The following is a 13,155-nucleotide window of genomic DNA, read 5'->3' on the forward strand; positions in this document are numbered from 1 at the left end:
GAGGGCGCCGTGAGGGGACGCGCCTCAGGCCGCTAGTATAAAAGAATGTCTAACACCCTCCCCGCCAGTTATCTCACAAGGTCTAGGTCCAGTAAGCCGAAGAGTCACATTTATTTACCTACTTTGAACAATTTGGGTGGCACTCCCCATTTATTCGCACCTATACACACCCAGCGCTGCCCCCAAGCACCACGCGTGCGGCAACAGACAGCGAACGCAGGAATGACGGCGAGGCGGCACGCCTCGGGCTAACGACTCGGACAGGGGCAGTTCGTAAACTGTCAGGTAGCGAGGAAGAAGGCAAAGCTGTGGCATTCTGCTGTGGAGGTGACCACTTCGCATGAAGTTCAAAAGTTAACACCTGAAAGAGAGGGGGAAGAGGGGCATGATGCACGGAAAGAAGTACACGGCACCGTGCCCGCCTCTGACCCACCGCGGTGCGTGGCAGAGCTGGCTGGAGGGCCCCAGGGCTGCGAGCAGCTGGTCTCTACTTCCAGGAACAGCTCCAAAGGATGAATTGCACAAAAAACGATTCCTGAGCTGAACCCTGATTACACATTAATCTGTTTTTAAACGCTGTGCAAAACACTTAAGTCCTTACATTCAAATCTGAGTCAAATCTTTATGTATTTATAAAACAGGAGAAAACAGATGGTAGTAGCCTTTCTTCAGAACTGGCAGCATTCACTGACTTTCAAAATGAGCTATAAAATGATTTATTTGTTACAGGGTATAGCTGTGTGCAAATAAAATAGCTGACAAGTGCCTGCGAAAAACACAGACTGCATTTATGAATAATTCAAGCTCGGCCCTCTTTAATTTTATTTCAGATTTATGGAGAAGTGTGAATGCATTCACAATTACTTTATTCAACCTTCATTTTAGTGTCAGAAGTGAGGAAAAGAGTATGCACGCAGATAAAAACACCGTATGCTTTGTTAGTGCAGTATCTTATGTATAAATGCATTTTGATACATGCATGACAGGAAAGCAATAGTCTCAGTTCACAATTTTACTAATACCACTGACTAAAGAAAACCCGCCTTCTCTATTATCTGTACATTTTCATTACTCTTCTCCACGTGAAAATAAAAATAAAAGCACAGGCGACCTAGATCTGCACAAGCACAGTGTGTGCTGTTACGGAAGTAGTAAATACCTCATACACCCCAACCTCACCATTTTCAAAAGAACTTCAGGCACGAGGTTAAGGTGGCACACAATTTGATCTGAAGAACAAGTTGGTTTTATACTTCAGATGCAATAAAGAATTGCTTGGAATCCAAGGATTTCACTGGCTTACATGTAAAGCACCTTCTTTTACCTTGGTCAGCAGCATCTTTTAGCCTTTGAAGTCATTTGGAAAAGAATTTTTCCTTTCTTCATAATCTGCAAATGCAGAAGCAATGGGATCTGAGTAGAACATGACCGGCCTTGGCCCTTCATTGTTCACAGTGAAAGTAGCTGGGAACTTTCTGAGATCGAGACCCCGGCCTGAAAAGTACGCCTGGAGTGTTCTGAAAAACTGAACATAAGTTGTAAGTGAAAATCGAGCGTGCCCAACAGATGGATTCTTTCTTCTGAAACAATCCCCTCCTTTATGGGATGAAACAATCTATTTTGATCATAAACTGGTGTGCATAGACAACGTAATTCAGACATGGCAGATATGGCAGAAGTGTTGCTGAGGGCAAACAGTACCTTGTACAGAAAGCTTTAACAGAAGGGAATGTTAAGAGTTAGCAATGGTGGGCAGTTGATGTGAACTGGCCCTTTAGATTGCTTCAAGTAGAAAAATTTAGTCAGTTCACCTTTAAACAGTGGCAAAAACTGGGAAACCGATTTTTCCCTCTCACAAATTCCATATGAGACCTAGAAAATGTTTCCTTACATGTATTTTCTTAGCTGTAATTAGCTTTCAGATCTTCAGCCACTATTCACAAAGATGTATGAGATGGAAACGTACTTAAGATGAAGCATGTAACTAGCAGTACACTTTTGAGAGAAACATAATAATCCTTCCTTAGGTTCATAAAAGCTGTATAATCAGAAGACATTTTTTAAATTGAAAACTGCTGAAAATGTGAGGAAGTTATGCACACTACTGCACACTGAGAACGCATCTCCAGTTAAGGGGTACATGTGCACTGAAGAATGTTCAGCCTCTTGTACTGCTGACTACGTGAAGTGCACGGTTGCTAAACCCTCTTGCCATTAAATTTAATGGACAAAAATTATTGTGAGGGAAAATGAGGAGAAAAACAAACCATACACACACACAAAACTTAGACTGTCTTTCTTGCAGCGTTTCCTTACCAAGTCTCTGTTCCTAGGGTTATCTAAAGGTTTCCATTTTTCTTCTGGTTCAAAAGGAGCACTGTTTGCCAATCCTCTGACAGCCAGTATCGTATACAGTCCCAGGAGCACCAGTTTCCACATATTGAAGAGATGAACAGACTATCTGCAAGAAGGACAAAGAACCAGGATGCTTAGGTCCTACAGAACTGACATAAAGCAGTCCAGAGGAGTTGTGAAAATAACTCATCTGTGGCAAGGAAAATCTGCTTACTACTGCGTGCCATGAACTTTTTAGGTTCTGTACTAATGTACTAGGAAGTAAAGAAGTGTTTTCCATACCAAAGCTTTCTAGATACTGGATTCTTCCTAAAAGGGACCAGTTTGACACTTATGAAAAGATATCTGCATTTGTAAAATTACATTTGCTATTACACTACAACCACTTTCACTGGCTGAATAGTTAAAGTATCCAGCCTACAGGCTCCAAGGATAATGCAAAACTATGGGCTGAGATCCACATAGCTCAGTTTTTAAAACTGCATGAAATGAGAATGTACTACATATTTTGATAAGTGCAGTAATAATACAGCCTGGCATAAGATACTAAAGACCAGTTTCACACTTCAACTCAAGAAAAAAAGATAATCAGGTTCTACCTTTCACTCTTTAAAATAAAGCTTACCAGTGAAGTTAGCTCTGCCTTGCCCCTTCTTGGTTAGCCTCCTTGTCATCTGTGAATGAACTGATCTCTGCACTTATATTTCTAGTGGACTGTAGGTGGGTGTCAGTGACGTTAGCAGGAGTTCAAAAATACAGTAATGATTCCATTTCCATCCATGACATAAAGACCCTTGAGAATTTCATCCTTAATACTCTTAAGACCTGTTGCTATTGAACAGCGCAGTGCAAATTCCTCCTCCTAAAGCTGTACTGCAGAAAATTGGTGGTAAGCATACAAGAAGTTTAAAACAATTTCCAGCAGAGAGAGCAGAGCTGTATCAAAATACTCTCTATATTTTTTAATTAAAAGTAATTTCCGGTATCTCCAGAAAGGTGACAAATAATTACAGCTGGTAGAATGTTTTTTAAGCAAGATGAGATATGGATCATTTTCCTGATGCTGGAGAGAGAGAGAAGCAAGGACTGTTTCCAAATTCATAACATCTTAATGAAAGCATTGCTTTCCTACCCTGATTTTATCAGCAGTCAATATCCTCCAGTGATACTACAAGCTAAGACAAAGACCACAAAAACAAAAAAAACCCTATGCTAATTTACCTCGGTCTTATTTTGTAGCATCTTCTATCTCAACACCGCTCCATTTTTTCTGCCCATACATTCATTCCGCATTTCTCCCTCCTATAGAATGATAATAAGATGGACCTCTAAAGAGACATTTTAAAACTAGTATTTTTTGTTAAGATAAATCTTTATCCTACCCCTAATTTCACAGATGTAAAAAATTCCCAGCAGTACTGGCAATAACCTGTACAGTATAATTCGTACTATTAAGCTTGTATATTATTCTAAATGTTATTCTAAAGGTTTAAATATAAAAAAGATTACTGAAAAAATAATAATATATAATTAAACTGATGGGTTCTATGAGCTTTATTTTTTATTTAAAAATATTTTTATTCAAAAATAAATTAAAACTCATCGAACCCATCAGTTACTCTCGTGAAAACGGAACTTGCTGATAATAGACTCAGCAAGTGCCAGAATAGCAGTAGCAAGAAAAAAACCTGTAAAAAGAACACAGGCCTCAATGTATCTCCAGGCAGGTTTCATCCTTTTCATTAGATATTCACATTGTGCAAAGCTCAGAATTTAACACTAATATCCCACTGATTTCTTTTTAACTTTGTGTAAAAGAAACTGCTGCTATACTTATTTAAACCCAGCTGCTTTTCTTGTTTTTTTTTTGTTGTTGTTGTTTGATTTTATTCCCAACTGATGATGCACTGTATTTATATTTAGGGGTTTCACATTCAACACCCTTAGGCTTATGCTGAGTTCAAGATATCAAATGGAAATTACAAAAGGTTTAAAACAGAAAGTAGTCTCATTTCCCAAAGTGTTTGCCTCTAAGATCAATTCTAAAGAATCTTAAGAACAAGATACTCTCAAATTCTGAAGGACTAATTTTTGTACCATTTAAAAAAGAGGGAAACTGCATGATCAGACACAAGGTGAATGAACCCTATTTCTTAGTGATAGAAGAACAGATGTAAAATTTAATTGTGAAGAGAAATGACAGTCGTGGATTTTACTAATAAAATAATTTTAGGTGGTTTAATGAACAGTTTAAAAATATGCATGACAACATCCTCATTTCTTTCCAACACACAGTTCAGTTACTTAGTAGCCAGCTTAGAGCCACCATTTAAACTGGCAGGGACATCTTAAGATGTAGAGCACCTCTAATTGCTTATGATCAAGAGAACTTAAAGTAGTTGTTTGGGATTCTGTTTTCTTTTCTCCCCTAGATAGGAATCTGTCTTCTCTATCCACTAAACTTGCTTGTATTGAGGAAGACTTCTTAATCTTCATCAAGACTTCACCTGCCTTCTGTCAGTCTTTGTTTTCTTTTTGCTGAGACCCCAGTCTCTGCAGCCAGAAACTTGGTTCAGAATTTTATTTCTGGTGCTCTGTGTAAAAATTCAAAAACTAAGGTATTCTGAAACATCAGTTGATAACATTTCGCCAAAGTGATATTTACTTCAGAAAATATGAAAATCCTCAGTCTCTATTCCTTTTACACTCAGTGTCCAGTCATTCAGTTAATGCACATTTATGCCCTGTGTTTATACATAATCAATATCTTTAAAGTCAAGAGGTGGTTTATTTTAAGACAAGAAACTTAAAGCTAAATTTGAAATTCCACCTAAATTTAGTCACGAGCAGGACGTTTTCTGCTTGAACCCTTCAATGGTACTCACTGTTAATGTCAACAGGTCTCTGATCAGCTCTTCTCATTTACTTACCATCAAGTAAGCACAGGTGTATACACACAGCTTTACTTTCCTCCACTCTCTCCTTGGTAAATGCACGTCCAACACATCTTCATTAGTCAGAGCACTATAACACTTCAGGTGGCAAGCTGTCAGCACACAGCAGTGTAAAGAAAGCAGGAATGATTCAGTTCTATTGCCTAAATAACAGATCTTCCTAACTCATCCCACCAAGATTATTTTAGACCTATTTATCTTAGAACTGTTTCTTCCCTACAGCAGTTCACAATATTTGACTATCCACATTATTCTGTTTCTTAATCATTTCACCGGTCTGAACGTCTTGTGGAGCTGCTTTACTGTTCTGTAAATCAGCATTATGATTCCAAGCTATTTACCTTTTGTTTCTACTACGTCTTCTTTATAAGTATTAATATTTTCCCCTGGGACTTCCTATCTTAGTTCTGATATCTTTACTTTACACCATGACCACTGCAATAGCAGTCATCCCTCACCACTGCTGGAGTGAAGTTTGAGCAGGCTGCTACAATTTGATGCCATAAAACAGACTGGTCAGTGCTGTTTCTCAAACCTTTCCAAACCTCTGATGGCGACAAGATCACCTCTCCTCACAGTCCTCCTTTCCCTCTTCAGGAGTGTTCACAGACTCGCTAACTCAACAAGGAGTGGTATTTTTCCTCTACAGGTAATGGCAGTAAGGGAAAGAAGAAAAAAAAAAGTTTGGTTCACAGTTTGGGCTTACATTTCAGTTCCTTATTCAACTTAAATAACAAATAACAAAAAGCCAGAACGGCAGCAGTTTCATTCCAGTCAGTACTTTATCCTTTTTTTTCAATTCCTTCATTTATTTGATTTGCTCAGAAAGAAAGCCATAGGGAGTATGCAGGATATTCAACTAGTACAACATGCTGAGGACATCTGCAAATTTGCAACAAGTGTTACTGCTCTAGGACCATAATGGTATCCTCTAACAGAATTCAGACAATTAGGCTGACTGATGAAGCAAGAGGATAAGCAACAGATTCAATTAAAATGTAATTTCTATAAGTTGCCTTAAAAAAAAACACCTCTATCAAATTGTATCGTTACTTGCTAAGCTATAAGCATTCACACTAAAATTTATTTGATCTAAGACTGTTTAAACTTACTGCCACTTTTTTTCCTTTTCAATATATTATAGTTCTTCCAAAGTTAAACATGAGTAGTATACAGTTACATTAATGCACTATTAGCACACTTACACAAATTGGCCTAAAGTGATTCCTCCTTGGAGAACAGTATCTAGTTTAGTAAGCACTTTCCAAGCTAGGTGTCAGTGTCCTGCATTTCTGATGTGATCAAATTTAAGCACTGGGTTTTTCTCAAACTGCCTACATAGAAGCACATCTTCAGTAAATCAAATGCTTAGGAAGTTGCTAATACTAATGACATAGTGATAGCTGTGGCGTGGTAACACTCAACTCATGTTTGAATTACTTTCCATGCGCACTGTATTGTACATTCAGTCCCATTCAAGTTTCCACAAGACAGGAAAGGCCTTGTTCTAGAATGACAGGCAAACTTAGAACTAATTTAGTTACAGAACAAGTTTCATACACATGATATTGTATATAAACTGCATTACTCAACAAATATTTTTCCACTCTATTATGTTTCCCATTCAAGATAAGGCAGATGTACAAGCACAGGATGCACTAATTAAGATACTGAGACAGGCTTCATCAAGCATGATCTTTACTCTGTTCTGCTTAAGATGCAAAAAAAAACCAACAAAAAAAAACCAAAAAAAACCAACCCTCCATTATGGAAAGTAATACTCTAACCACAGTACTGTTGTTCACTGATTTTATTTTCTGCTTAGAATCCCGAGTATTACAAGTTAGAAGGAAAAGCACCAAACTGCTCCACATCAGTATCTGAGCAAAGACTAAAGGCAAATGTTCATTACAACACCAATTAGCGTGTTTGTACAACAAAAGCACCGGTGACATTCACAACACTCCACAGAGCATGATTGGTAAGTGGCACTTTTTGTGAATTACCACAATTTGTACTAATGCAACCATGTTAGAACATCATACAAAAATATACAGAAGTGTTTATTTAGCAAAGCTTATACTATATACAGTGTACTTCAATATCATGCACACTAATGTAAAAAAAAAAAAAGACAGAAACAATATAAACTATACACAACAGACAGGGAAACCATCAAAACGTGAAAGTCCCAGTGTAGCTCTCATTCAGGTTGCCCTTAACTTCAATGAAAATGGACCAGTATTTAAAAGTATCATTTTGAACGACTGACATAAATGGCTTTCAATAATTTAAACATGAGTTGAAGATATCTATTTTCCAAGGTTTTCTCCGCATCTCACAAGACAAAGACTTGATCAAGCCTATCACACACAGCAGATGTATCTGAAAATTCAGTTATAACTCTTCTAATGAGCATGATAATTTATTAAAGCATTATTTAAACATATATTGATAAGACCCTGTCAACAACTCTAGAAACCTGTAACTGTTAGAGTTAGGTCCACTTTAAATACTAGGTTTACACTAGCTATTATAAGAACTCAAAACAGAAAAAGAAAAAAAAGAAAGTTAGGTTGCTTAGTAACTGTAAATTAGTAACTTAGTAAATTTCTCAAAATGCTCCTCAATACTTTAAGCTTGCTTAACAAAAACAACCAATCAGTCCCTGGTTGGTTGCCCATCACCCAAAGTAAGTGTTCTGTCCAACATTATTCTGACCTTGTGCATGGAAAAATCAAATGGTAACAAGGGATTAAGTTACTAGGCTTGCACATTTTCCCTAGATTCATCATCACATATAAAAGCCTTAAAAGCTTGGCTCTCTCTAGGATTTTCACACTAGTATTTCTGCAGCCAGCAAGTCAACAATTACTAGGATTACTAGAATAACATCAGCACAGAACAAAGAAGAGACAGGTAGGTGACTGGAAGAAGTTCTAACAGTCCTAAACTCACAAACTAGAAGGAATCAGTAGGGCTGACAATAACAATAAAAAAAATCCCATTACCTGTTGTTCCACAACAAAACCAGCAGCCAGACTCATGTTAGATCTCAGCAAAAGAAAGTTATTAACTGATTTGTATTGCTACAAATTACTGTGATGAGCTGACCTGAAATCATTTTGTGTGCACATCTCAATATCCATAGCCCACTGATAGTCTCCCAGACACAATATCTTTATTCAAGAACAAGTTTTACTTAGTACTGTTGCTGGAAAAAAAAAATAAATTCAGGGATTTTGCTCAAAATATACGAACAAACGGAAGTGGCTTTCCCTAGTTCTTCATCTTAAACTCTTACTAAATCAAAGCAGGATTTTAAGATCTTGAATAATTTTTTGATTATTAAAGAACAGAATGCATAAACTTATTTTTTCAAACTTACAGATTCATTTTTCCTAAAACATGAAATTCCTTATTCAAATGTCTGAGGCTTGCAAACAAATGCCTCCCTGTCCCTCAACTCTACCCAAACCACTCTGAGTAGCTGTTGTTACTTAATGGCTAAAATAAAGTATTTTGCTTGAGCTACAGTTTTAAAGAAAATAAACTAAATTAGAAAGATTGTGACACAAAGACTCAGAAGGTGAGACATATCAGAGACTGATTCTTCCTCCTTATTTTTCTTTGTCATTATAGATAGAAATGAGAAACTGAAGTCAGCTAAAGTTTTCTGTCTTTGGGTGGTGCGATTCCAAACCATAAGTACCCTGTACTTCTCATAAATCTTACTGTCTATAAACGTAGTTTGTTATTTATTTATATTTTAAAACAGTCAAAATAATTTTCCCCAAACCAATTATCAGTATGATCCACACAAACATCTTTGATTTCAAAGAAGAAAAATAAGGCTACAGAAGTCTACAGGCTACAGTTAGTGTGTATTCGTTTACTGGTTTAAGGCACACAGTTGTGGGTTTTGTTGTTTTGTAGCGGTGGTGGAGTTTTTTTTGCTTTAGAAAGGTAAGAGTTTAAAGTCACAGTGAGGATTTTCACATTTCAGTTTTGGTCTGGCACTAATTATGTATCTCATGTCCATTTTTGTAGGCTTCGGTAAATATTTCAGTTGTCGTGTACTGATCTCAAATACTGTTTTCACACTTAGAGTGACACAAATGGAAAAAATAGAGAAGCCTGAGGTGATCCCAGAATAGTGCTTTTAACATTTATTAAAGCTAAACCTCTAAACATTTAATATAAGCCTTGAAGTAATTTAAGAATTTAAAGGAAAACATGGTCTTCAATGGTACTTCAGTGAACATGAATAACCTCCACAAAGCAATAGCCTACTGGACAAACGCTGTGTATCCTCACCACATCATTCACAGTGCCTACTATTACTGCAAACCTCTAGTTTTGTGCTACAGCAGGACAGTGCAAACCAAGGATAACCCTGCACACAAGGAACAACTGGAACGATGTGCTGCAAAGTAACAAGCTTTTGCGTACCACTCCTGAACTTCAGAGACACAAAATTAGCTGATAATACACATTTCCTAGAGAATTTAGGCCACAACCCATCAATAACTGTAGAGATCATGCTTAAAAGATCTTTTACAAGAGACCGAGTTGCAAAACCTGTACGCATATAGGAATGTAGAACGAGACCCTAAACCTTAAACCAACTTCAAGTCAAAACGTCACAGCTTTGACTCTGGTTTCCAGGCTACAATGTTGTAAGCACATATTTGAAGCAGCTATGTGCTTAGGTATCTGAAGAACTGAAGTTGTGGGCAGACTGAAGTAAAAGCTATAGAATTTTCTGAATACTTAACATTTATTTCAAAAAATTGTGATGTTTACAAAGGAGATGCAATGCATACTAATTGCTTAATCTTTAAATGTCCCAGTTAGAAGTTTCAAACACATTCTTCCATAAATAAAAATAATGCATATTTGTAACAGGCTTGTCAAATAAACTTAAAGAAACTTGAAGTATTTTATCTAGCTCTAAACTGTCGAACTGCTTTTCAGTTGTCATTCATCAGCACACATTCCCAGAGGTATACAAGAGCAGCACACAGCTTTGGTGACAGAAACACATCTCCTCTAAAGGTATGGTGAAGGAAGATTAAAAACACTTACAGTACAATGCTAAGTGCTCATAACGGCTAGTTTGATTATCTCCCTCAAGAAATGATATGTAAGGAGCCAAACCTGAAAATTAAGCAACTAACATTCACCACGATACACAAAATATGTTGAGCTCAGTGTGTTTCGCAGCTAACAGTTTTCTACTGGCTTGGTGACTTATAACAGCAGCACAATTACTGTACATACACTATAACTGCTTCCAAAAACATTTTCAGTAACTCAGAGCATTAAAGGTCTATAAATGGCTGCACTTTCTCTCAGTGTAAACAAACAAAACTTTCTCCTTATCAGCGCACTCATTAATGCATTGAGCTAGACTTCATCAGCTTGATCAAAAGGGCTTCTCACATATTAATTTTATGCACAGGCAACAACAAATGAGCTTTGTTCATCCTGTCAAGATCTGAAGGAGATCTTAGGAAAAAAAAGCAGTGACAGGTTTACAACCTTGTTACTGGCAAACAGATGGAAAGTTAGACTTCATACCAAATGCCAACCTATGAAATAATGCTTCCTGTTGCCTCTTGTTTGTTTGCTTTAAAAAAAAAAAATCCTTTGATATTTAAAGACTGACTTTGAGGGTGACTTAGGTAGTTAAAAAGTTCTCTTTGGCATACAGGCAGTCCCCATTCTTTCTGCAATACGTTACTCAAAAAAAAAAAAGAAACCATCAGAGAGAAACTTCAAATATTAGATATGAAATTAAACATAATTTCAGTTACTGTGTAGTTGTTTATCTTTTTCCTCAGGAACCAAAATAAGGTCAAATCCCCTTTTCAGAAGATGCAGAAATGTGACATACTGCAACTGACTTTAAATCAATTCTGAAAATATAGCCATTAGTAGTTCCAGTTAAGAAATAACACTTTCTCCTTGCCTTACAAATAAAAATCTTTTATGAACTGATAGCTACAGGTATAGCTATTACTGCAGCATAATAAGAAAAATTCTGCTTCAGTCAGTGACATCTGCTACTCTATGTTGTCTTTTTTTTTAATTATTATTCCCTTTCTACTAATTTACAAGAACATAAGAGAGAGAGGCATTCTTATTTTGAGTGTCTCCTGACTTACAGGCCAAAAATTCTTTGTTTTACATGGCATGATCTCCATATAGATGTAGTGAACATCCACAGTGGTTTTGCAAAATCAGTACCTGAACTTCTGAAAAGGAACAGGAGAGTTGGAGTGGGAGTTACCTCCTTTACAGCACAAAGTTCTAAATCATCATGAAATAGCTCATCTTGATCTTCTCCAGTAACTCCAGACAGTTTAAAGTTAGAAGAGTAAACTGGAATTTTGATTTAAAAGTATGAAGAGAATCTATTTCCCAAAGCTGTTTTACAAATGTCCACTCATACAGAAGGATATTCTGGTAATATTTATACTTTGTCATACAGTCAATTAAAAAGTCCTTACAGCGTGTTAGCCCACATTTCTGCCAAGGCTGTAGTGATCGAGTGGCAGAACTAGAAATCTGTAGAACAGAAGCATTTTCTCCAAAAGTACAATCATTATCTGAAAAACTATTCTGGAAATTTATATAATCTTTTCTTAGAATTGAATGAATTGTCCTCGGGACTTGTCCTAATCCCCTCCACTGATTATAACAGGGCATCTAGTTGAGATTAGAACTGTCATCTCTCAAACAGCAGTTAGAGAGTCCTCAATCATTGCACATCTCTGAGAACACGCTTTTCATCTAGCAGGGACACACAAAACATACAAAATCCAAATTTGCAATAAGATTTTTTCTTCCCCCTGTGAAAGTAAGTAACCTGTGGAAAAGGTGGAAAAGGTGGAAAAGGAAGTATCAACAGAAGAGTGTTCAAAGTCTGTCACCTAGGATCTCAGACTAAGGATTATATCCTTCCATTCCTTCCTACACCTTCAAAACCACATTCAGAATCACTACATAATGTTTTGTAACCCATTTCAAGAGGAATGATAACAACGTCAACAAAATTTCCAGCTTACAAAAATACCAAGAAGAAAAATGGTGTTCTTTTATGGTGCTGTGATTTGGTATCTTTCATGCACTGTCAGATTCTGGAAGATACCACATCTTGAGACTGCTCTCCTTATTCTGAATGTCATTTTATTTCATCAGCAGTTCCAACAAATGGGTTCACGTGTGATGAAGTGATAAAGATGGTAAACAAATATTGGATGCAAAATTCAGCAGTAGGCCACAGTGACCATGAAGGCCAAGGAAATGATCTTCCACAGAAATCAGGTCTTGCACATTTCACAGATGGCCTTTTACCAGCCCCACTGCAGTTCTGTCACTATCTTTCACACTCACAGCCACTTGAAAGTAGGAAAACTACTCTATTCTTCCATGTCTGAAAAGTAACTTCTAGGCTAAATCAAGATACAAGTAGATATAGATACAAATTACCTTATTTACATATACTGTAGCATACATTTGGTTAGACAGTATCAGGATACAATGCAGTTAACTCTTCTGATTTACAAACACTATGCATGATCTAATCTTGTTAGTAAGATGTTTAGATTAGAAGATTAGCACGTCTGGTCACTGACAGCAGTGGTTTGGTTAACTACCAATAGAAGCAGTTCTAATGACTTAGTGATAGTTTGAACTGCTGGCTTGTTTATAAGACAGAATAGGTTCATTTTGGAAAGTCACCATGTGAATTAATAAGTCTTTTCAGGCAGCTCAGATGAATTGACTCTAAGAACAAGCTAGAGCTAACTGAGGCACTTCAGGCAAGAATAACAAGATA

General features: G+C 36.8%; 1 protein-coding gene across 4 annotated transcripts; it reads right to left on the minus strand.

Annotated features, from left to right (window-relative positions):
* Positions 1–233: 233 nt before the first annotated feature.
* CUNH2orf66 (chromosome unknown C2orf66 homolog) lies at positions 234–5,586 on the minus strand. Of its 4 annotated transcripts, none has more exons than XM_065750283.1 (3): positions 2,317–3,655; positions 1,325–1,525; positions 234–361 (listed from the first exon to the last, which is right to left on the minus strand). In XM_065750283.1, exons 1-2 carry the CDS (start codon positions 2,437–2,439, stop codon positions 1,343–1,345), a joined length of 306 nt encoding a protein of 101 aa, XP_065606355.1. In that variant the 5' UTR covers positions 2,440–3,655; the 3' UTR covers positions 234–361; positions 1,325–1,342. The 4 variants fall into 4 exon arrangements, with proteins under 4 accessions (XP_065606355.1, XP_065606354.1, XP_065606357.1 ...); XM_065750282.1 differs by lacking the exon at positions 234–361 and adding an exon at positions 5,286–5,586 and having other exon boundaries at positions 813–1,525; positions 2,317–3,228; XM_065750285.1 differs by lacking the exon at positions 234–361 and adding an exon at positions 5,286–5,585 and having other exon boundaries at positions 813–1,525; positions 2,317–2,461.
* Between the last annotated feature and the right edge of the window lie 7,569 nt (positions 5,587–13,155).

This window comes from Cyrtonyx montezumae, unplaced genomic scaffold, assembly GCF_038088225.1.
Source record: "Cyrtonyx montezumae isolate F1298 unplaced genomic scaffold, pur_monq_1.0 scaffold_7, whole genome shotgun sequence".
NCBI lineage: Eukaryota > Metazoa > Chordata > Aves > Galliformes > Odontophoridae > Cyrtonyx > Cyrtonyx montezumae.